Genomic DNA, 24,647 nt, shown 5'->3' on the forward strand with positions numbered 1-24,647 from the left:
GCAACAGTGCCTCAGGAGCTACATATCTTCCCTCTTTTTTTCCATGCGCCAGCAGAATCTAGACTCACACCTTTATCCACCCAGAAACATACTTCTAACAGCAGGAGCATTAGAGCATTAGAGTACAGAGGTTTGATGGCTGAGAGACAGAGTTACAGAGTGAAGACTGCATGCAGCTTTAACTGCATCATCAGCCATAGCATGACCTCGAGCTTCAGCAGTGTCAGGGGAGCAATGAGCCTTAATCTTAACCACAGCCAAACCTGTTGAACACACACACACGCTGACAGGAGGTCAGACGCAAACGAGGCATGTTTACCTGCAGCTGTCAAAAAGGCACATTGATACCAAACGCTTCCAGAATCATGTACAACTCCAAAGGCATATTGTGAATCCGGGGAAATCGTAGCAGTGCAGCTGGTAGCTTGGATGCAGACGTTAGTCAAAGCCACAAGTTCAGCAGCTTGAGCTGAGAGATGATCAGGGAGACGACCCTGAGTTATCACTGCACGCGATGAGCGAACAGCCCCTCCAGCACGTCTGCATCCGTTCAGGACTTGGGCTGAACCATCTGTGAGCAAAACCATATCTGGAATCTCAGAAACACTTGAAGGCGGTGAGTGTGAAAGCGACACACAGTCATGATCGCTCAATCCACTCTCATCGTGTGTATCAGACATTGAGGTCATCATTAACGGAGGTGGAGGCAGAGCATCTGAGTGGTGGGAGGTGCGTTGTACCAGCTGAATTATTTTCTCCACCATCTCGGGTGAGATAGCTCCGCCCAGCAGGTCAGGCACATTTCCCACTCCGCTTTCTCGAGTCAGCTTTCTTCTTTCAGCACACACTCTCCCAGTGCCCCTGATTGTGACAATACCAGCGCTGAACGGATTGAGTTGTTTGCAACAAAGCAGACATGTACATTTTCACATTCGAGTCTCTCTCATATGCGACGAGGCTAGCAGCAAGATCACCAAGACTCACCTTACGCCAGTCAGGCTTCAAAATCAGCAACACCTCGCGCAAGGCTTTCAAACCATCAGCCCATTGAGTAACGGCTTCCAAAAACATCAGAGATGGAATTTATATTGTATCCTCCATATAAACACCTGAGCATAACACTGGGTGTGTTCCATCAAAGACTCATTTCTGCCTGTTGACATTCAGCAGCTTTACGCCAGCACTCGGAGCTGTCTGAGCTCATTTCTGTACCGCTCTGACCGAAGTGAGCACAAGCTTATCTTCAGTTATCATAATGAGCATTCAGCTTCTCCACTTCTGTAGGCAGGAACGTCTGAGAGCATACGGCAATGACATGCAAAGGATGCACCAAATTTACCTGTCATCTGAGTCAGGAATGGACCCATGCCCACTTCTCTGGGATGTTTAAAGTAGATCTTTTGCTATTTGATCTACTTCTCCAGGACTCAGTGGCTGATATTTTATTTTTACATTCGCCTCATTGTCCTTTTTTGACTTATTTAAAATCACCGCTTTAACCTCCACCTGGAGGATGACGAATCCCGAGACCGTGTCTCTGATTGGCTGTTAAGGCTTTTAAGAGATGGATACAGCTTCTTTGTTTTAGGCAGAAGCAGTGTCTGTTTTTCCAAAACCTCAGTCTTGTCTTGGAGAGAGTTAATGGTGTGTGAGAGCTGCTCACAAGCTTTTTGAGCGGAGATAGCAGTGCGTTTATGGTTAGCACATTCCTACGCCAGCTTAGCGACCATCTCATCGCTCTCACGCTTTTTCTCATCTCTATCTTGTATTAAGAAAACATGCCACTGCCTGAACACCTGCACCGCTGCACATGGTCTTTGTGCTTGATGCAATTATCCAAAGTAGATAAACATTGCTCTCTTCTCCACTCTGTTTGTTCTGATAACAAGCTCTGAACACAACTTAGCCTTTTTCTTTCCACACAGCTTATCTAACATTTGCATTAGCTCTCTCTCAAAACTGAGTTTATCAGCTAAAGGCAGGGACGACTCACAAACTGGTGAGGAAGATTCTCCAGCACCCTTAGGATCCATGCTGCATAAAACAGCGCTCTCTCATTCAGTACCGAGAAACTTCGACTGAACTTCTATGGATCAAACTCTTATCTAATCATCAATCCGATTCCGTCATCTAGCAAGTTCATCTAGCACAGGAACAGGATCACCGGATCGGATCAGATCAGAGAGGTGGTGATGATGTTATCTGTGATCAGGGTCGCAGCACACAGACGGAGAGCATCGCTGTTCCACCAGAGTCGCCTGAATTGTTGTAAATCTTCTTGGATGAGCTTTAAAACACTGCAGTATCATCAGAAGTAAGATGCTGAGAGCCAGGTTCTGATAGAAGAGATGGTTTAATGCGTGCACAAAGACAGACTGGGCTTTCTATAGTCTAAACAAAAGCTGCAGCTTTTATACTGGTGTGTGTGTGTGTGTGTGTGTGTGTGTGTGCAGGAAGGCTCATGCAAGACCGTATAGATAATGTCCAAGGTTAAGAGAGAAGATAAACATGAGCAGAACATCGTGACCTGAAGAACAGACACGTGTACAGCAGAAGAGAACAGAGAGAGAGAAATCACGTTCAATTGATCTGAAAATGAATAAATCATGTATCTATTCACCATAAAATCAGAATATATTACACTGTGTGTGTGTGTGTGTGTGCACGCATGTGTGTGTGTGTGTGTGTGTGTGTGTGTGTGCACGCATGTGTGTGTGTGTGTGTGTGAGACAGAAACAGGAGGTGGAGAGACAGCTGATGAAGCAGCAGGAGGAGCAGGAGCGACAGCAGAGGAAAAAGGTAAAAATCCTTTACAGTGTAAATAACATCACATACAATCTATACACACTTACAGTCACATACTGCACACACACTACACACTACACACACATCACATACTGCACACACACTACACACTACACACACATCACATACTGCACACACACTACACACTACACACACATCACATACTGCACACACACTACACACTACACACACATCACATACTGCACACACACTACACACACATCACATACTGCACACACACATCACACACTACACACACATCACACACACTACACACACTACACACACATCACATACTACACACACTACACACTACACACACATCACATACTGCACACACACTACACACTACACACACATCACATACTGCACACACTACACACACACTACACACACACTACACACACATCACATACTACACACACATCACACACACTACACACACTACACACACTACACACACACTACACACACATCACATACTGCACACACTACACACACCACACACACACTACACACACATCACACACTACACACACTGCACACACACTACACACACATCACACACACTACACACACACATCACACACACTACACACTACACACACACTACACACTGCACACTACACACACACACACTACACACACTGCACACATCACACACACACACTACACACACTGCACACACACTACACACTACACACACATCACATACTGCACACACTACACACACACTACACACACACTACACACACATCACATACTACACACACTACACACACTGCACACACACTACACACACATCACACACACTACACACACTACACACACTGCACACACACACTACACACACATCACACCCTACACACACACACTACACACACACACCACACACATCACACACACTACACACTACACACACACTGCACACTGCACACTGCACACTACACACACACACACATCACACACACACACACTACACACACTGCACACACATCACACACACACACTACACACACTGCACACACACTACACTCTACACACACATCACACACATCACACACACACACTACACACACTGCACACACATCACACACACACACACACTACACACACTGCACACAAACTACACTCTACACACACATCACACACATCACACACACACACTACACACACTGCACACACATCACACACATCACACACTACACACTGCACACTACACACATACTACACACTGCACACTACACACACTGCACACTACACACATACTACACACTGCACACACACACTGCACACTACACACACACACACATCACACACACATACACACATCACACACTGCACACCACACACACACATCACACACACATACACACACCACACACATCACACACTGCACACTACACACACACACTACACACTGCACACACTACACACATACTACACACTGCACACTACACACACACACACACACTACACACACTGCACACACACTACACTCTACACACACATCACACACATCACACACTGCACACTACTCACACACACACACACACACACACTACACACTACACACACATCACACACTGCACACACTACACACATACTACACACTACACACACACTACACACACTCCTGTTCACACCACACACACATCACACTCTACAAACAGTGTGTGTGTTCTCTCCGTGTTCTCAGAGAATCGAGGAGATCATGAAGAGGACGCGGAAGAGCGATGGAGAAATGAAGGTGTGTTTATGGACAGATGTGTGAACTTTAATTTTGTTATTTGAAATGAAATGAAATTAATTAGAATATTATTTCTACAGAGAGAGGACAGTCAGGAGGCTCATTCCCCGCCGTCACACACACACTCACACACACTGTCTCCGCCGGGTGAGTTTAACACCAACACAACGCTAACTAACACCAGCTAGCTGGTATATAAACCGGTTACGGGTAATAACTAATAACTAATACCAGCTAGTTAATAACGGTGTAGCTAATGTTTAATGTTAATGCTAGCAAATACATTGTGTTCTTTTTTATTTTGCTCATTTAAGATAATGTTTTTAAATGTTTAAAAGTCAGACTTATTTACTGACTTGCGTTCTCACGCCTCACGGAACGCTGACAAACACCAGATTAGCAGCTATGAGTGATTAGCAGTTTAGCGTTTACACTTTAACATGAAAACATTTCAGCATTTCATCATCGCACTGCAGTGCAGAGGCTGTTTACCAGCACAGACAATTCTCATTAAAGCTCTGTGTGTGTGTGTGTGTGTGTGTGTGTGTGTGTGAGAGCGCTCCAGATTGCTGGCGTTTGCAGTGTGTGTTGCGTTTTCCTCCCTGTCGCTCTCTGGAGAGGATCCGATTCTGTGTGTGTCGCAGTTTGTGATTAAGAAAATCCATTCAAGGACATTTCGAGCTATTTTTAAACTGCGGCACTGTGTGTGAGTGTGTGTGAGTGTGTGTGAGTGTGTGTGAGTGTGTGTGAGTGTGTGAGAGCGTGTGTGTGAGTGTGTGAGAGCGTGTGTGAGAGCGTGTGTGTGTGAGAGCGTGTGTGTGTGAGAGCGTGTGTGTGTGTGAGTGTGTATGAGTGTGTGTGAGAGAGTGTGTGTGTGTGTGAGGAACAGAGACAGATTTGTTTCTGCTTCTGTCAGAGGGTTTTATTCTCTTTTTTCATTTTTCTATTCATCTTCTTTGTTTGTTTGTTTGTTTGTACTCAGATTTTAATGTGTATTTATTACTGATATTTTACTGTATATTTTAAAATGTTTTATTTTCTAAGATTTACTCACTTTATATGTGATTATAATTCTACATTTTTATTTTATATTGTATAATATATAAATTTATATTATATTTAAAACAATAAAAATCTCCTTTCCCTAAAATTGACCTTTTCGCAAGAAGACTATCATGTCATCACGTGATTCCCTACAAAAAAAATGATGTTTATTTTGTTCTTGCAGGTGAAGTCCAGGTGAACTCACAGGTAAAAGGTGAGGTGAAAGCCCCGCCCACTGGTGCACAGGTGAGCTCCACCCCACAAAACCAGGTGAATCTAAAGAATTGTGTTTAAAAACCTGAAGGGTGTTTGGTGATTACAAAAACAAAACGAGTGATTTTAGACGCTGTTACGTGGACAGGTGAAGCCACACACACCTGAAAGCATCATCAAGCAGCATGAGAGTGCAGAGAAGAGCTCACACACACCTGCACAGGTGCTGCACAACACTCCATCATTAAACTCTCCTGATCATAGAGGAACAGCTGTAAAAGTGGACATCACTCCAGTGACACCTCAGAGAAGCTCACCTGTGAGAGAGGAACAGAGCGCTCACGTGAGGAAGATCAACAGTTCATCAGACAAGGTGCAGGAGATGCAGGTGAAGATCTCTGCTGAAAACCATGAGAAGAAACATCTTCCAGTCAAGGAGAGAGAGCATGGAACAGGCCAGGTGATCAGCCCTGAACTCACACAGGTGATCAAACAGGAGCCCAGTGGCCAGGTTAAAAGTTCCCCCTCTGAACAAGTGAAGAGTTCAACCTCTCAACAGGTGAACAGCCCAGTGAAGACTCCAAACTTAGAGCAGGTGAACAGCCCAGTGAAGAGTCCAAACATTCAGCAGGTGAACAGCCAGGTGAAATGTCCAACTGTTCAGCAGGTGAACAGCCCAGTGAAGACTCCAGCCTTAGAGCAGGTGAACAGCCCAGTGAAGAGTCCAAACATTCAACAGGTGAACAGCCAGGTGAAATGTCCAACTGTTCAGCAGGTGAACAGCCAGGTGAAAAGTCTGTCCGCTCAACAGGTGAACAGCCCAGTGAAGACTCCAACCTTAGAGCAGATGAACAGCCAGGTGAAGACTCCCACTGCTCAGCAGGTGAACAGCCAGGTGAAAAGTCCAATCTCTCAGCAGGTGAACAGCCAGGTGAAAAGTCCAACCACTCAGCAGGTGACCAGCCCGGTGAAGAGTCCAACCTCTCAGCAGGTGAACAGCCCAGTGAAGAGTCCAACCTCTCAGCAGGTGAACAGCCAGGTGAAGAGTCCAACAGCTCAGCAGGTGAACAGCCAGGTGAAAAGTCCAACCTCTCAGCAGGTGAACAGCCAGGTGAAAAGTCCAACCACTCAGCAGGTGACCAGCCCGGTGAAGAGTCCAACCTCTCAGCAGGTGAACAGCCCAGTGAAGAGTCCAACCTCTCAGCAGGTGAACAGCCAGGTGAAGAGTCCAACTGCTCAGCAGGTGACCAGCTCAGTGAAGAGTCCAACTGTTCAGCAGGCGAACAGCCAGGTGAAGAGTCCAACAGCTCAGCAGGTGAACAGCCCAGTGAAAAGTCCAACCCCTCAGCAGGTGAACAGCCAGGTGAAGAGTCCAACCCCTCAGCAGGTGAACAGCCAGGTGAAAAGTCCAACAGCTCAGCAGGTGAACAGCCAGGTGAAGAGTCAAACCTCTCAGCAGGTGAACAGCCCAGTGAAAAGTTCAACTGCTCAGCAGGTGAACAGCCAGGTGAAGAGTCCACCTGTTCAGCAGGTGAACAGCCCAGTGAAAAGTCCAACCTCTCAGCAGGTGAACAGCCCAGTGAAGAGTCCAACAGCTCAGCAGGTGAACAGCCAGGTGAAGAGTCCAACCTTAGAGCAGGTGAACAGCCCAGTGAAAAGTCCAACTGCTCAGCAGTTGAACAGCCAGGTGAAGAGTCCAACCTCTCAGCAGGTGAACAGCCAGGTGAAGACTCCAACTGCTCAGCAGGTGAACAGCCAGGTGAAGACTCCAACTGCTCAGCAGGTGAACAGCCAGGTGAAGACTCCAACTGCTCAGCAGGTGACCAGCTCAGTGAAGAGTCCAACTGTTCAGCAGGCGAACAGCCCAGTAAAGACTCCAGCCTTAGAGCAGGTGAACAGCCAGGTGAAGAGTCCAACCTTCCAAGAGGGGCCCAGCCAGGTGAAAAACCCCACCACCCAGCAGGTGAACAGTCAGATGAAGAGTGGGCAAGTGAATGGCCAGGTGAGCTCGCAGGTGAAAACTATCATGACATCATCACAGGTGACATCAAAGAAGACATTGAGTAGCTCCTCCCCACTCAGCCCACTACCTGCATCACAGTTCCCAGCACCTGTCAGTGACTTGGAGTGTCTAGAGAAAAGGGGCGGAGCCAGAAAGGAGTCGGCTGATGAGGTGCAGTCGATGGAGGTCAGGTGAGGCCTTGTTCCAAACCAGTCACATGATTGGTCAGTTCTAAAAGGACTGAAGAGGTGTCCTAACCCCTGTCCCCTGTAGTAAAGTGCATTGTGGGTATTCTGTTTGGACAGTAACCTGTTGCATTGCTGAAGATGAGTATCCGTGTTTCCCCTCAGCCCCGTGTCTAAAGAGGAACTGATCTCAATCCCGAAGTTTTCTCCGATCTCTGAAGTTCAGAACGTGGTGAGCAACACTCGAGCGCTGGAGGACCTGCTGGATCTGACTGGTCATGTGACGTATCCCATAATGCCGCGCAGCACCGCGCTCGGAGACTGCAACAAAAACGTGATTGAGCCGAAACAGACTTCTAACACACTGAACACGAGAAGCAGAAAGGAGTGAGAGGTGAACACACACACACACACACACAGACATAATCATACACACACACACACACACACACAGACATAATCATACACACACACATATACACACACACCACACACACACACACACAGACATAATCATACACACACACACACACAGACATAATCATACACACACACAGACATAATCATACACACACACATATACACACACACCACACACACACACACAGACATAATCATACACACACACACACACACAGACATAATAATACACACACACACACACACAGACATAATCATATACACACACACACACACACAGACATAATAATACAGACATAATCATACACACACACACACACACACGCACAGACATAATCATACACACACACACACACACACAGACATAATCATACACACACATATATACACACACACACACACACATACACACACACAGACATAATCATACACACACATATATGCACACACACACACACAAACACACACACAGACAATCATAGACACACATGTATACACACACATACACACACACAGACATAATCATACACACACACACACACACACACACAGACATAATCATACACACACATATACACACACACAATCATACACACACACATATATATACACACACACATATACACATGCGTATACACATGCGTATACACACACACAGACATAATCATACACACACACACACACACACACACACATACACACACACAATCATACACACACACATATATATACACACACATATACACATGCGTATACACATGCGTATACACACACACAGACATAATCATACACACACACACACACACACACACACACAGAGTTAATTCACCATGTAAACAATTACACACGTTTTAAATCCGTATATGTGGAGCGTTCGCTGTACACACCCCTGCGAATGAGCTGTTACTATAGAAACGATAACGTATTAGAGCGAGTGCATTAATATAAACCTGCACTACTGTCAGAGCTGCTGTTATAGAGAATTAATCAACACCTTCTGACCAATCAGAGTGCAGGGTACAATCTGAGTTTCCACTGTGTTACTTTACACTCTGTGTGTATGTGTGTGTATGATTATGTCTGTGTCTGTGTCTGTGTGTGTGTGTGTGTGTGTGTGTGTGTGTATGTATATGTGTGTGTGTGTGTGTAGGTTGAGTGAGTCACACAGAGGAAGAGGAAGAAGAAAAAGAGGAAATGCTTCATCACTGGATGGATAGACTGAGCATTATCTTCAAACATTAGCCACATTAGCATTGTCCTGCTACAGCTAATAATAACACAGAGACTATCGAGGCTGGACTGAAATCCATCATTAATCAATCTGCTGTTTATTTATTTATTTATTTATTTATTTATTTCTCTGTAATGAGAACAGTGTGTGCTGTTTATTATCTCTGGGTAAATATGTGTATTGGGCATGTGCTGATAATCAGACACACAAAATATCTAATCACGATTAATCATTGATTAAAACTACACTCGTTTGTTTCACTTGGAAATGATCGTAATTTTCTTCTAAACGTCATTATTTTGGACAGAATGCAAGGGTGAGAAACGTGTTTACACAACTGAGACGTCATCGTTGTGTTTGCAGATAAACCGAAGTCATTTCCATAACAAGCTAACGCAACGCAAACAGAACAGGCGGGCTAGCGTTGCTTAGTTAATTAGTTAATTAGTTAGTTAGTTAGTTAGCTATGTTAGCCAGCATGTTCTTCTCTAAAAGAGCTAATGGTTTAAAATCTCTAGTGCGCTATCGTGATGTCATACTGCGATTAAAAAAACTCTGATCGCGGTATAGAAGCACACCGCATGTGTAAATACCTGTACATTTATACAATATGTATAAATATGTTTGTAAAAATGACGGCCAGCCAAAGTACATGAAAGAGAAGAAAAACCTGACAGACTAAAAGACGTACGATATTCATCACTACAGTGGAGGAGATTGTTAGCGTGAACAGTAGACTAGCGCTGCTATACAGTAAACGGGACTGGATTTATGCTAATATGCTCCGTTTTCCTGCACTGCATTGCTTTATCGCTTATCAACACACAGTATGTTTATTGTGTAGCGATTAGTTTGGACAATTTTAAAGCATTAAGTATGCACTTAGCTAGCTAACTTAATTAAAAAAACACACACACAGCATAGGTGAGATGCTAGCTAGCCTGAGTGAGCCAGTAAGCTAGCTGTGTTAGCGAGCACGTTCTTTGCTACAAGAGCTAATTCTGGTTAAAAAGCGTTCGTCATCCTGTACCAGAAGCCAGAGATAATAAAGCGTAATAAAGGTGAAGGTGATGATCATGCTATAAAAAAAACGCAAAAATGGCACGTTAGCACTGTGTTGTATTTAGCGAACAGTAGATCTGCAGCGTCATGATAATGAAAATGAATTCTGCCTTGTGGACTCAATGCTTTTACTAAAACACTAAAATACAGATTATTTTATGCTCGAGCTCACTGCGCTGTTTTCTGTAGAAAGCTAATCATCCCATGAATGAGCAGACTACAAGTTCCACATTCTCTGTTTCAGATTTCTTTTGTTTTTTGTGAAGCAGAACGTGTGTATATGATCCTAAACCACATGCTGTATTAGCATTTAGCGTTTAGCACACAGTGGTAAAGAGGCCTTCGTGTTAGCGTCAGGGTTTAGCCTGATTAAGGGGCTGCTTCAGATCCATATTTTCACTGTAATGTTGTAGAAATTATGAGTGACAGAAATCTGCTGTGGGGTGAAGATGAGGCGGTGGTAAAGATTTCTGCTCCTGTTTACTGTGTTTCTGTGTGATGACGCACCGGAAAGTGTTTTCCTCGAAACGGGACTCATCCTTTCTCCTGCTAGCGGATAAATCATCCTACTGCACATGGACTTTCTGTAAACAAGCTGCATGAAGCCTGAACGCCATGTTACGCTTATTAATAACAATGCTAAAAAATAAAAACATTACACAATTACAAAATCTTTTATTGTGTTTCCTGTGTGTGAGTTTCATTAACCTCACATTAAACTTTCTCACTTCACTTTACTGCTTTGCTCAGAAAAGATTCACTGTGCATTAAACATTATTAACATTATTAAACATAATAAACATTATTATTATTAATAGTATTAGCAGGGAATAAACTGTGAAGAGTTTTTAGAGAGGATGGAGGGACAGGTTCAGTGAGGGGGGTGTTTACATTTAAATACCTGTTAGCAGGTGTATCAGTGAGCAGTTTTTACCCACAGCCAGTAAAACAACAAACAATTTTTAATCGTTTAGGGATCAGTAAAGTATTCTCTGTATCTAAATTACTGATGAAATGCCCTGAAACTCCTTTCTGAATGAGAGCAAACGATAAAATTAACGCTACAGGCATCAGAAATCTCATTACACATGAACCAGTTAATTAGCTCATCTATATCAGAGCCTAATTAATGTGGAAAAGAATAATTATATATTACTAATAATATTAATAATCATCATCATCATCATCATCACCGTAATAATTTATATAAATAGTAAAATGTGCCACTTAAATAAAAATTACATAAAAATATGTAAAAATTTAGTTTTTTAATGGATATAATATTCTAAAAATCCTATTTATTAGCTTTAATGAAATATTAATTAAAAATATAACTACTGTATTATAATCTGACATCAGCTATAGAAATACATTATAGAATTACTAGTTTAAGTTTAATAATATGAAAATAAGTGATTGTATGTAGTGTATCTGCACATATAGAGTCTGTGGTGAGAATGTTGTGATAATTTTATTAACAGATTTATTTATTATTATTAAAGGTTTTAGTGCTGGATTGTGTAAACACTGCTGTAAATGACGAAGTGAAGCTCAGCAGAATAGTGACTTTACTGTGGCTCTGGTTTAATCTACTGGTTTAAAATAAGGTTTAAATGCTCTGGAGAGAGATAAAGTTCGCTAACTGACAGGAATTGTTGTGTTTATCGCTGCTGGAGTTTATTTAAAGCTGACGGAGCGCAGCAGCTGAGGGTTTACCGTCAGGGAGGAATGTTAGTTAGCTTTAGCGCGTTAACTCGCTAACGCTGATCTGGGGTCAGTCTACAGCGCCAGCATTCGGTCATTTCCGTAAACACTCGGACAGTGAAGCTGATCTGAGATCAGGTTTACGTCACACCCCGCCCCTGAGTTGTCAGGCGCCATATTGTTTTGTCGTCACCTCTTCATCAGCCAGCTGTCGGAGGACGTTACTCTCACCCGTTGTAACAAACCCCGCCTCTCGCGCGCTGGGATTGGCTGATATCAAGACCTCTCCTGGAAAATGATTGGCTAGATGCATCCTCGCGCTTATTATTTTTAAACAGGCACTTGGATTATCCAATCGTATGCGAGGAGGCGGGTTTTATCGAAATATTACTGTGGGGCGGGGGGATTACGGCGTAGGTTGCGGTTCTGTGTAGCTTTAGCGTCGGTTTGCAGTCGACGCATTATGGACGCAGAGACAAAAATATAAGTTAGATCTACGACGATATATTCAAAACGTCGATTTAATGTATATATTTAAATTAATATTCAACGGATTTTTGCTGCAGAGTGATTAAGATTACGGTTAAGAAGGTTTAGCGAAGTAGCTAGCTCGTAGTGCTAGCTGAACTAGCTTCTTGCTAGCGGTGTTTTAACGTTAGCTTCTCGAATAACCTTGGGTGAGTACTTTGATACAAAATGAAGGGCAGTTTATAGTTTAATAAAAATGTTAACGAGTTTTAATGACTGAAATAAGTTTATTTGTAACACGTCGAGGTGTTAATGCGGTGTGTTTAACATTATTAGTTATAAAGAGTGGAGTTTGTTGAGCGAGTTTAGTTTAGCTGGCCTGCGTTCGGTTAGTCTCCAAACACAGAGTGATATATAAATAATAATAATAACAGTAATAAAAAACAGCGTGCATTTAATGTTTTTTATATCTTATTTATTTGTATAGTGTATTTCTTGTGCAGGTTTAACAATGTTTACTCTCCAAATTGGGAGATTGTGTGTTAATAGTAATCTGACTGAATTGATTTAGAGTTTCGATTTTTGTTTATGTCCTGTTCAGTTGTCCTGGTGACGTGACCAGAAAACTTTATTGCCATTATTACTATTACTATTATTATTATTATTATTATTATTATTATTACTACTACTACTTTTCATTTTCTTCTTTACAACTAATCCTTGGTTTGTGTAAGAAGAGCCTTCTCCTGTCATCTCTCTCCAGACTTCCAGCTTTTCTTCACATTTCTTTCCTCATAATTAATAATAGTTTTATTTTTTTCCCTTAAAGTGAGCTTTATTTCAGAGTCCTGGTTTATTTTCCTGTCTGCAGGACCGTGAGCAGTGTGAAGATGGTGAGACCTCACTCAGGTTCTCCTCGTTCCAGACAGAGGTACTCCTTTATCTCATTCCCTGGAACACTTTATCAGTTCGTATTGGCGTCTCACTGTTCGTCTCCGCTGTTGTTTTTCAGGTCCTTCTCTGACAGCGGTCACGGCGAGCACCGTGGAGGGCGAATGGGTCCGTCTTCTAGGGGATTTCGAGGCCCCCCAGGTAAGGCCCCTCCCAGCTGGAGAGAGGGCAACAGCGGAGGACATTCGCCTTACCCCAGGGACAAGAGACCTCAGATGGGAGAACTGAGAGAGAGACCGCACGGACACTGGACGCATCAGAACCAGGATAACTTCAGACCGTACCCCATGTCTCAGGATTCTCAGCGTGGCCGCAGGAGGTCCTCCCCGCCCCGCTCGAACCGCCCTCCCCCTGTCCAGCACCGCCACTCCCCTCACGGACCATCAGCCCACCACAGGCCCTTCCACGGGAACCATTCCGGCCACGTTTCTCCTTCTTCCCGATATTTCCACAGCTCTCCGTCAGACCGCAGGGGTCCGTCGCCACAGAACACCTTCAGAGCCCCGCAACGATACCAAAACCCTCCCCATGAGCAGGAGAGGAGCTGGGGTCCTGGAAGGCAAGCAAGCCCCAGGGAGAGGCCCCTCGGGCGTCCGGCCCACGGAGGGCATCGCTGGAATGGCCCAGGGGGTTACCCTCACCACAACGGGGAGCCCAGGCCCTCTGACTTGCCCCAGAGAAAGCCCAGAGAGTTCCATGAGAGGAACTCGTATCCAGAGAGGTACAGGAATCATGGCTGACCCGCGCAGGCCGGGTGATGGTGGTGATGATGGTGGTGATGATGATGATGATGATAATGGTAGAGATACAGGGGCGATATGAGTAAACAGAGAAGTGTTAGGGTCAAAAGTCAACACTACAGGGAGATAAATGTTAACATCCCCCTCCACTCTACAGTTCCTTTACTTCATTTTGTTTGCTGGGGGTAAAGTTTGCAAAAAGGATCTAATTTAAAAAAAAAAAAAAAAAAAGAGAGAGAGAGAGATCCCTTTAGAAGTCACCCAGTCATTATGGAGAAAGTGTTATATACCCTTTTAAAACAAGTCCCGTTTTATACCCCGCCCCTGTGGCGTGCAGCAGGTTTGGGGCTGGATGTAGAATAATAAAAGTTAAGAAATGCCCCTAACCCTGTGCAAGCAGCAGGACCTGGCTTTATAACCCACTTGTTTGTATTGTTTGTGATGGATGTGCAGGTGGTCTACAGAGAGAGATCCACGGAAGCAGCACGGAGACGCCGGCAGGGGGCGAGGGAGGGGAAGGCCCGGGTACCACGCCCCCGAGTGGCCGCGTAGGGAAGGGGGCAGCCCGTACCCTCGCCCCCCTTACAGATCTCCTTCATGGAAATCTGGTCCACCGTCTTCCTCCAACTCGTCTTCCAGATTCCTTCCACCTCCACGCCCGCAGGAGAGGCTTCCCATTCGTCCCATGAAGAGGAGGATTCAGGAAATGGGACGCCCGCCGCCGCCCGAGCTCGAGCACGGACCGCCCAAACGCTTCCGTAGAGAGATGCCGGTGCGCCCGATGCCTCTTAAAGGTTTCGGAGGTCGCGGCCTGTCCCTCAAGGACAAGTCCCGGCTGTTGAAGGGGCGCAAGTTCAGAGCGGAATCCGTCGCGCGGTTCAAAATGCCCCCACCGAAGCCCAGGCCTTCGGACAAGATGCAGAGGAACAAGATGCAGGAAGCAGAGCACGTGGGCGAATCCTCCAGACCCCCGCCTCGCAAGATTCCTCTGAAGAAAAGTGTGAAGAGGCAACCGTCTCGAGAGTCACCCACAGACACCGACTCCAAATCTGCCGATCCTGAAATGGACTCCGAGACACAGGTGGAATCCCGGCGCTCTGTACGAGCACGCAGGTACGGTATCTCCCCTCATACTGTGGCAATGGCTGCGTGATGTTTAGAAGGTTCCAAGCTTCCCTGTTTGTCTCTGGCACTGCTTTCACCAAAGGGGCATCACCCTGTTCACATGAGAAACACCAGTAGAGGCTTCTTTACTCCTCACCTGAATCACCTCTAAGACGTGTAACCTTCTGTCCGTGCCCAGAATATCTGTCCTTAACGTTAACGCAGGGATATATAAGGGGCAAAAAGTACCAGAAGTGCTGTCTAATTCATACCACCTCAAAAAAAAAAAAAAAAAAAAAAAAAAACGAGAGAGAGAGTCAGTCTGAAAAGGTGTTTCATGACGTTTACCTCAATCACGGTCAGGCCCAGACACACAGAGAGCTCTTAAAGGTTATAAACCCTTCAGAAGGCTTCTCCCACAAACTCAACAACTTCCTTCCTTTCACCTGAACGATAGCTCAGATTAGCGAGGCTCTGCGTGTATAAACTCGGGTACGGTTACGTTACTTCCTCCGGCATGGAGGTGTTTCTGGAACAAAAAGAGAATCCAAGAATTTCAGAAATGTTGACAGAAGGATGAAGTCGGTTGAAGTTCTGGCAAAGCGCACTTGATTGCATCTCCACCTGCCACCCTGGAAGATCTGGCAAGAAGATCTTGGAATTCCCTGTAAGGAGAGGGGAAAAAAACAGTGCCTGCATTCCAGAACCTCGCGTTCCTGCAGGGTTCCTGGAGATTGACCAGGAACACAACTTGCCTCTAAGATGTATAACAAACCATCAGAGTTTCTGGAATTTCTACAATGTGTTCCATCAAGACAACCATCACTACTTCTTCTGCAGCTCTGCCACCATCATGGCTACAGAACAACCGTTCGTGTTGTCTAGAAGGTACCAAGATTGGCAGTTCGAGCTAGGAATGCTGCCCAGTTGTTTGAAATTATAACTGGCCAAAAGTGTCTCTCATCACAGTGGGTTACTGGAATTGGATCACAAGGCTCTTTCCTCTGATGGTCACTTCTGAAGAAATACCAAAAACCACTCATGACTCAGATAATTTCTTCTGAAGAAGTGTTTTTAAAAAAAACCCAGCTGGTTCCTCAGCTCTGAAGAAGTGTTAAAAATGGCTGGTTCATCAGTGATTTCTTCCAAAGAGGTTCTCCAAAAACCAGCATGTTCCTCAAATGTGCCTCAAAATCTCCTTCCTCAGACGATCACCTCTGAAGAAATGTTCAAAGCCCGGCTCATTGCTCAGGTGATTTCTTTTGGACTTCTTCCAAAACTACTACTACTACTACTATGTTCCTCAGACGATCACCTCTGAAGAAATGTTCAAAAGTGTCTGGTTCCTCTGAAGAAATATTTAGAAAAGCTCTTAGCTCTATTACAATACACTGATGTCCATCACAAATGTATCTGACTACAAGAAGTTCTCCAACATGCAGAGGAAAGCAGATGTAAGATACCATCTCCCCCAAACATGACGAGTGAAACGTTTGCCAGTGTTACCCGTGTGTGGAAGTTCTCCGGAGGTGCACCTGAGGTTCTCCCGAGATAAAGATGACCTCAGAACATAACAGGAATAAACCGGAAACAAGGCTTTGGACCAAACATTGAAAACCACTACCAGGAGGAGAAGGAGGAGGAGGAAGAAGAGGAGGAAGAGGAGGAAAGTGTCGTACGGATGGAAAAAAAAATCAAAGCAGAGATGATCTGGATGATCGAGTTTTAGGAGTGAATCTCAAATCCAGGCCTTCACGTATGATTCGTCTGTGTCGATTATTCACTTAGAGCAAGAAAACGGTTAAAATCCCGAGCGAATGAGAGAAAACTAATCTACCAATTGAAACTGAAGCATGGAGATGATGGGCTAGCTTTGCTGTAAGTACCCTAGCAGCGATCCATCTCTAGTTATTTGCCGTTGTATTGTTTAATTTATTACAGTAAAGGCTTTGTGATTGCAGTAATATTGTCTGAACAGTTGCACTTCCGTTCACAGCAAAGGTACAAAGGTGTGGTTTAATTTTATAAAATGCATGGTGATGTCCTCTCTGTCCTCTGTTTAATTCCAAACAGGAAGTCATGCCAGTGCTGTTGGTTTATTTGTTGTTGTTGTTGTTGTTGTTGTTGTTGTTTTATCTCCATCTTCTGTGACCGTTTAACTCACTTTTCTTTTCTTTTTCCCCTCGACTTTTCCAGCTCTTCACCTCTAGACAGACAGCTGACCCATGACCTGGTCGTGGTTTCTCACTGGGAAGCCGGGACTAGAAGCTCGAGTCCTAAGAGCAGTACTTCCTGGAAGAGCAGAATGTCCCATAATAATAATAATAAAACTGGTAAAAAAATAAATAAATAAATAAAAACGCCGCCGTGTTAAACTCTGAGAGTCGCCATAGAGACGTTACGAACAGTTTTTACTTAAAAACAAATCTTTTTGTTTTAAGGTGAGAATCCAAATCACCGCTTTGGAAATTCAGCACGTGACCAGAAGCAGCGACGGTACACTGATCTCCTGTTTTACTTACACACACACACACACACACGCACACACACAGGCACGATCTAAACGCTCTTATACACAGTGCTAAAAGCTTTTGTCGTGTGTTTTATCGCAGGCCAATGGACGGTCCGGGAAAACCGTTACGGAAGCCCGGTTCTTTTCAGGTAAAACATCTAGAACCATCTGAAAGAAGTAGAACTGTTCCCTGTTAAATGCACGGCTGAATTTAATGATATTGTGTGTGTGTGTGTGTGTGTGTGTGTAGAAACCCGGTTTCCGTCCTGGCCCTGTACTCCAGAAGGGTCCTGATGGTGTGTTCAGGAGACCACTGATGGTAATGATGTGCTGCCGTTTCTCCTCCAGGCCATTAGGGGGCAGTGTGTCTTGTTCTGTGTCATGCTGCAGTCTTATTATTATTATTATTATTATTATTATTGTAATTCCTCACACTGGTTATATAGAATGAAATAGTTCTTGATTGATTTGCTCCTTTTTTCTTTTCCCCTGTAAGGCCACCATACTCGCGCGTCCGCCGCTCCATCAGAAACCCGCGTTCCGGAAAAGTCAGAGCATCATGACCAAGTACAGGAACATGCAGACGCTCCGCCACAAAGCCCCGCCGCACCCACGCCAGGCCACGAGCTACCGCCGCTGGTGAACTCGAAACCGAGTGAGTTACTCCGGGTGTTTCGCCGACGCTCGTTTACATCATCAGGCGCTTCTTAAGCGTAAGAATGTAACCATAGCAACAGGCGATACAGATACATGCAAGAGAACGAGAAACTCGAGAGCTGCAGTTTGTCTCGTGTTTTATAATGAACTGAATCAGAGGAGATTACATAGTGCTGCTTTAAAATAATCCAAAATAAACACCTGAGTGTATTTACTTCCCCACACACACACACACACACACCTCTTAAAGATTATGTATTCTATAAGCGAGTATATACACACACACCTTAAAGATCGTGATGTACACACACACACACACCTTAAAGATCGTGATGTACACACACACACACACACACACACACACCTTAAAGATCGTGATGTACACACACCCACACACACACCTCAAAGATCGTGATGCACACACACACACACACCTTAAAGATTGTGATGCACACACACCCACACACACACACACACCTCAAAGATCGTGATGCGCACACACACACACACCTTAAAGATTGTGATGCACACACACCCACACACACACACACACCTTAAAGATTGTGATGCACACACACCCACACACACACACACACCTCAAAGATCGTGATGCGCACACACACACACACCTTAAAGATTGTGATGCACACACACCCACACACACACACACACCTTAAAGATTGTGATGCACACACACCCACACACACACACACACCTCAAAGATCGTGATGCACACACACACACACACACACACCTTAAAGATCGTGATGTACACACACACACACACCTTAAAGATCGTGATGTATTCTATAAGCGCGTATACACACACACACACACCTTAAAGATCGTGATGTATTCTATAAGCGCGTATACACACACACACACACACCCCTTTCACTTTCACACCTCTGTGTAGAAATAATCCAGGTTAATACCTTTGAATAAAATGTGTATGTAATGTGTGTGTTGTTTGTGCAGGTGTCTGGGTGGAGAGCGTCGCGCTCGTGTGTTGGCAGATAACTGGATTTCTATCCCGAGAGCGTCTCTGTTCTTTCCCAGAATTCCTCTCTGCGGTTATTATTGTGTGTGAAGCATATCACAGCTGCCAAAGTTTACTTTAATACTTTATTCATGCTTTAGGTTTCCGTCTGGTGATTACACACACACACACACACACACGGCGTGAGTTGTGATGTTGTACAGAAGATTGTGAGTGTTTTTTTTTTTTTTTTTGTTCTTTTTTAGCGAGATGTAGTCGGAACGGTGTGATTAAAGCGTCCGAGGCTGGCAGCGATAATAATCCGAAGTCTGATGTTTAATGAGTTCCTTTAGTTCATCACGTCTTTATTTTGTTCTTTAAAGCTCTTTGTACAGCTCTTTAATTGTGTACATTGTTTATAGAGATTTCAATAAAACAACTGGAACTTTTGTGTCATCAGACGAATCCTTTAATAGTGATGGAGGTGAAGCAGCTTTTATTTTTTTATTTATTCAGGTGCATTACACCATAAACACAGTGCACTAAAATTAACCGGAATAACTTTATACACACGGAGTTTGGACTCGTCTGTAAGAAATCATTAATCAGAAACGTTCCTTTATCCCACATGAAGCGTGTTTATAATGACGTCATGATGAGCCGAGTGTGTTAGCGCTCTGTTCTGTAATTATTACACACACACACAGTGACGTCCAGTGCAGAATAAACTGTCCACGTGTTAATCAGCCGAGACTAAAGTTTTCCTTCTGTAGTTTTGCGCTGAAGCTACGAGGGTAATGCAGCTAACAGGTAGTGGAAGTGTGTAGCCTCCAGTTCAGCTGCGTGTGAGACGTGAGAGAAGCAGGACGCCGTGGACGTTTCCCTGTTTACGCGGTGTAGTCCTCGTCTGGACGGGTCACGCCTCGGCCTCGCTGAGGATTTCCTGTTTCTGCAGGAAGTAGTCCCGGAACCAGGCGATGTGCTCCAGCTTCTGGCTGATGGTCAGATGGTGGTTCTTGGACAGTCCGGTGACCACCAGTTCCATGAAGTGTCTGACGGGGCCATGCTGAGGAAAACCGTCCTCCAGGTGGCGCTGCAGGAAGACGTGCTCGTGGAACGGCACCTTCGCTTCCTCCTCCATTCCTGACACACACACACACACACACACAGGTTCAGGTAAAATTCCTCCAGGCCAGTGTGTGCACTCGGCAGCCATCTTAGCAACACCCCTTTACAGACAGTGCACCAAATCCCAAAATGGCTTCCTGCTTCATAACTGTGCACTAAACAAGGCAGCTCCCAGAAATTTACTTTTAACACTTTATTTCCATCACAGTGATGAATATTCGTCTCTGTTTAATACCTGTACTGAGGGGCGGAGCTTAATGGCACGGTGTGTGTGTTTCAGTCTGACGTTAAGACGTGCTCGTCTTAAACCACACACTACTGTACTAACAGTGTCTCATCAGTGCACATTATCCTGCAGTTACAACACCTGCACTACAACCTGTAACTAGTCAGTACAATAAAACCCTGCTTGTGATTGGCTGGCTCTCTCGATGACATCACCACGCTGAGAAAGATCACAGAAATGGCCTTATTTAAACCCACTCACCTGCCTCGTTGCTGATGGGATACTGCCACAGTTTTCCTTCCCTCGTCCACTGGATCATTTCCTCGAACCCGTTACGAGGTTTCTGATTCACTGCCCGGACGATCTGATTGGCTAAATCAGCGTCCCAGAGGGAGGGGCCTGGAGCTGAACACACACACAGAGAAAAACTTCATGTTGTTAGAATTCCTGATCGATCAGAAAGACATTTATTTTTCAACAAATATACATTTTTAATAATTTTTAATAAAGCCCTATTGAGCATTAATTCTAGAAAATTCATAAAAAAATATTAATTACCCAGATCGGTTTGTGTGTCCTGATCCGCAGCACTGAAGATGTTCAGCCTCTTTGCAGTAAAAGCTGAATTCCTGTCAAAAACACACACACACACACACACACACACACACACTAAATGTTCACCTGAACACACACTAGCAAAGGAACCATGAGAAGTTACACGCGGTATCAGACCCGGTCCGTGTGTTGGTTCTGGTTGTTGTTTACCTCCGGCGGATTTCAGCCAGCTCTCCCGTGATGCCGCGGTCGTGTGTATAGCCCCGCCCATCATCATCAAACCGAATCTGATTGGCTGGCCGGCTGTTCAATCTGCCAATTGGCTTCTTCCCCACTTTCATGTCAGCGATGATGTTCCTGAGAAAACAAACAAATTAAAAAAATAATAACAATTACACACACATGGTTACAGTTTATAACAAAACCAAAATCTTTCATTAGTTTATTGAATTTTTTATAAAGAAGTGAAGAAGGAAGAGTTAGGGTTAAAATGTTTAGTTAAATCTTTTAAATTATGAATTAAAAATGAATGAAGGCTTTAGCTGCTGGTTCTGAATTCTGGAAAAACTAATCAGTAAATGCAGGAGTTTGTTGTTTGTGTATTAATCAGTACAAATTACACCACCATGTTCCAAACTATAAATTTAAATGCTTTTTGAAATTTAAATTATGAGCGTGTGTAAATTCAGACAATTCAAATTCAGTTTCAAAGTTTACATTTGCATTTGTGTTGCTGCATTTGTGTAACGGCATCAAAATTAAAAATACAAAAATAAAACAATCCTGTGATCCTGTCTGTATCTTCACGACCAGTGATGTAGACCTGTCAATCAAGCACTGTGGGCGGGACTTTGGGAGGGATGTACTGATGTGCAGTGTGATGAATTAATGAATTAATTATTACGGCTTTGCGGCGGTGAATTCGTGCTGCTGTTGAGATGAACTCACCCGATGTCCTGCGTCTCGGCTCGTCTCGTCTCCTCGGACACGGCTTCGTGTTTGCGCAGCTGCTTCAGGAGGTCAGATTCGGCTCGAGAGCGATCAGGAAGCGTGGACGCAGCGGCAGAGACAGCAGCAGCCAGCTCAGGACTCAGAGACTCACTGACACGTACACACACACACACACGCACACGCACGCACACACACACAAACACACACACACTTTATAGAGCACTTCTCATCATGTGGTAGTTTTTTTTGTTTGTTTGTTTTTTTACACAAATAATTTGTGACATTTCAGCTTCTACATTCTGCCTTTTTTAATGTAAAGTGGGCGGGGCTAGTTTATCTGACAAGTGTGCTCATTAGAATATTAGGCCACGCCCAATGGGGACGGTTCTCAGTGTCATCTGGAGTTTGAGTTTTTTTCACGGTTCTGTGCTGCTTTCATTGAAACGCTGAGTATAAAAGACGTTATAATTTTTTAATGTATTTAACTTGTTATTATTATTATTATTATTATTATTATTGTTTATGAAATGAGCTGAGAGCTGCTGTGAGTCTCACCTCTGCGATGTTGTAGCTTGCTGGAACATGCTGCTCGTGCTCTCCATCGCCGCTCTCTTCACCTTCACCGCACTGTCCTGTCCACTCGTCACCTTCCTGAGGGACTTCAGCTTGGTTCTGGTGGTCGTGTCCACCTTCATGGCCCCGAGCAGCTCCAGGAGACCCTGTTTTCCCGTCTTCTCCTCCGCCTTCTGCTCCGCCGCTGGTCTCGTGTTCTCGCTCGTAGCCTCGGGTCTGGTCTCTTTTCCCCCTGCTGTTTCTTCACACGTTGCCTTCACTGAGGGTTCATCACTCTTCTCCAACTCTCTGACCTTCACCTCACACTTGTGTTCCTCGACATCGTCCCTCGTCCTGGACTCCACCTGCAGCTCCTCAGTCTTCTCTCCATCTTTCTTCTTCTCACACAGACTTACTCCACTCGTCCCAAACGCCCTGTGGTTCAGTAGACAAGGAGCCCTAAAGTGAGCAGCCAAAGTGTACTTTAAACAAGCAGCATCAAACTGAGACAAAATCACCAAGCTTTAGCAGAAGTGGCCCCACTGATCTTCTGGTGGCCCTTGGTGCCCCTACTGGATCTCTAATGGCCCTACTGGACTTCTGGTGGCCCTACTGGACTTCTGGTCGCCCTACTGGACTTCTGGTCGCCCTACTGGACTTCTGGTCGCCCTACTGGACTTCTGGTCGCCCTTTGTGCCCCTACTGGACTTCTGGTGGCTCTTGGTGGCCCTACTGGATCTCTAATGGCCCTACTGGACTTCTAGTGGTCCTACTGGATTTTTAATGTCCCTACTGGACCTCTAGTGCACTTCGTAAGGAGTAGAAGCCCTTCTTTAATACTTCATGTAGAACAGTTAACTCCAGTTACAGTGCATTATTATTCCCTGTGCTCTTATACAGCGACCCGGACTGAAAGCTGTGTGTCGGATTTCTGCTGCACTACAGAAGCTGTAGCTGTGACTGATGTGACTGATGTAGTGCACTTGTACAGGGAGCACTGGGGATTGTAGGATGCAGTAAATGCTTCGGTGTCAACTTTTAACCTTGCAGCAGAAGATCACAAAAAAACAGAATAAACTCACCTCAAACCGGAAGCGGAAACTCTGTCCGTACATTTCGGGGGACGCAGCCTCGGGTCATGCGCGTGATTTAACGCTGTTCTGCCCTGAGAAAGAGAAAATAACGCTCTTCTGTACATCACTGCTCTTCAATGTCGCGCATGCACGCTTCCTGGTCCAGCGGCTGAAAGTGTCCGGGAGCAACATGACCCGGAATAAAGGTTCCGGCGTCACAGAGCAAACATCTCAATAACAGAGATACGAGCACGACGATTTTTTAAACAAGAATTTGTTATAATTTATAATTGTATATATTATAATTATATTATATTATAATTATAATTTATTGC

At 44.5% G+C, this 24,647-nt stretch overlaps 3 protein-coding genes across 14 annotated transcripts in view; 2 read left to right on the forward strand and 1 right to left on the reverse strand.

The window, feature by feature from the left end:
* The window catches only part of LOC113525670 (neurofilament heavy polypeptide), a 23,018-nt gene extending 11,624 nt beyond the window's left edge, over positions 1-11,394 (forward strand). For 5 of the 10 annotated variants that reach the window (XM_053230541.1, XM_053230544.1, XM_053230547.1 and 2 more), the window contains 7 exons: positions 2,734-2,799; positions 4,505-4,555; positions 4,636-4,702; positions 5,784-5,869; positions 5,943-8,005; positions 8,165-8,393; positions 9,570-11,394. In XM_053230541.1, the coding sequence (XP_053086516.1) occupies positions 2,734-2,799; positions 4,505-4,555; positions 4,636-4,702; positions 5,784-5,869; positions 5,943-8,005; positions 8,165-8,390 (2,559 nt within the window). In that variant the 3' untranslated portion in view covers positions 8,391-8,393; positions 9,570-11,394. The remainder of the gene's footprint in view (positions 1-2,733; positions 2,800-4,504; positions 4,556-4,635; positions 4,703-5,783; positions 5,870-5,942; positions 8,006-8,164; positions 8,394-9,569) is intronic. The other 5 variants (XM_053230548.1, XM_053230549.1, XM_053230542.1 and 2 more) reach the window with 4 other exon arrangements.
* Positions 11,395-12,806: 1,412 nt separating this feature from the next.
* On the forward strand, positions 12,807-20,283 carry si:ch211-114c12.2 (uncharacterized protein LOC336578 homolog). 2 transcript variants are annotated; one of them, XM_034300883.2, is made up of 10 exons: positions 12,807-13,093; positions 13,714-13,815; positions 13,897-14,556; positions 15,029-15,688; positions 17,876-18,012; positions 18,121-18,175; positions 18,292-18,340; positions 18,442-18,510; positions 18,688-18,846; positions 19,827-20,283. In XM_034300883.2, exons 2-9 carry the CDS (start codon positions 13,775-13,777, stop codon positions 18,832-18,834), a joined length of 1,818 nt encoding a protein of 605 aa, XP_034156774.1. In that variant the 5' UTR covers positions 12,807-13,093; positions 13,714-13,774; the 3' UTR covers positions 18,835-18,846; positions 19,827-20,283. The 2 variants fall into 2 exon arrangements, with proteins under 2 accessions (XP_034156774.1, XP_034156773.1); XM_034300882.2 differs by having other exon boundaries at positions 13,756-13,815.
* mrps31 (mitochondrial ribosomal protein S31) lies at positions 20,272-24,499 on the reverse strand. 2 transcript variants are annotated; one of them, XM_026912248.3, is made up of 7 exons: positions 24,322-24,499; positions 23,243-23,674; positions 22,685-22,837; positions 21,947-22,093; positions 21,740-21,810; positions 21,443-21,586; positions 20,272-20,970 (listed from the first exon to the last, which is right to left on the reverse strand). In XM_026912248.3, the coding sequence occupies exons 1-7, from the start codon at positions 24,435-24,437 to the stop codon at positions 20,744-20,746; spliced, it is 1,290 nt and encodes a 429-aa protein (XP_026768049.1). In that variant the 5' UTR covers positions 24,438-24,499; the 3' UTR covers positions 20,272-20,743. The 2 variants fall into 2 exon arrangements, with proteins under 2 accessions (XP_026768049.1, XP_026768048.1); XM_026912247.3 differs by having other exon boundaries at positions 23,243-23,698.
* Positions 24,500-24,647: the final 148 nt, after the last annotated feature.

The sequence above is a fragment of the Pangasianodon hypophthalmus genome, chromosome 27 (genome assembly GCF_027358585.1).
Source record: "Pangasianodon hypophthalmus isolate fPanHyp1 chromosome 27, fPanHyp1.pri, whole genome shotgun sequence".
Taxonomy (NCBI): Eukaryota; Metazoa; Chordata; class Actinopteri; order Siluriformes; family Pangasiidae; genus Pangasianodon; species Pangasianodon hypophthalmus.

What these genes read in the sequence shown, in the direction of transcription:
- si:ch211-114c12.2 (XM_034300883.2), top strand. Translation starts at nt 13,775, where the DNA reads ATGGTGAGACCTCACTCAGGTTCTCCTCGTTCCAGACAGAG. An exon ending in CGCTCTGTACGAGCACGCAG is followed by an intron (nt 15,689 to 17,875) that starts GTACGGTATCTC and finishes CGACTTTTCCAG; the next exon opens with CTCTTCACCTCTAGACAGAC. An exon ending in GGAAGCCCGGTTCTTTTCAG is followed by an intron (nt 18,341 to 18,441) that starts GTAAAACATCTA and finishes GTGTGTGTGTAG; the next exon opens with AAACCCGGTTTCCGTCCTGG.
- mrps31 (XM_026912247.3), bottom strand. Translation starts at nt 24,437, where the DNA reads ATGTACAGAAGAGCGTTATTTTCTCTTTCTCAGGGCAGAACAGCGTTA. An exon ending in GCCGAGACGCAGGACATCGG is followed by an intron (nt 22,094 to 22,684) that starts GTGAGTTCATCT and finishes TTGTTTTCTCAG; the next exon opens with GAACATCATCGCTGACATGA. An exon ending in TCCCATCAGCAACGAGGCAG is followed by an intron (nt 20,971 to 21,442) that starts GTGAGTGGGTTT and finishes TGTGTGTGTCAG; the next exon opens with GAATGGAGGAGGAAGCGAAG.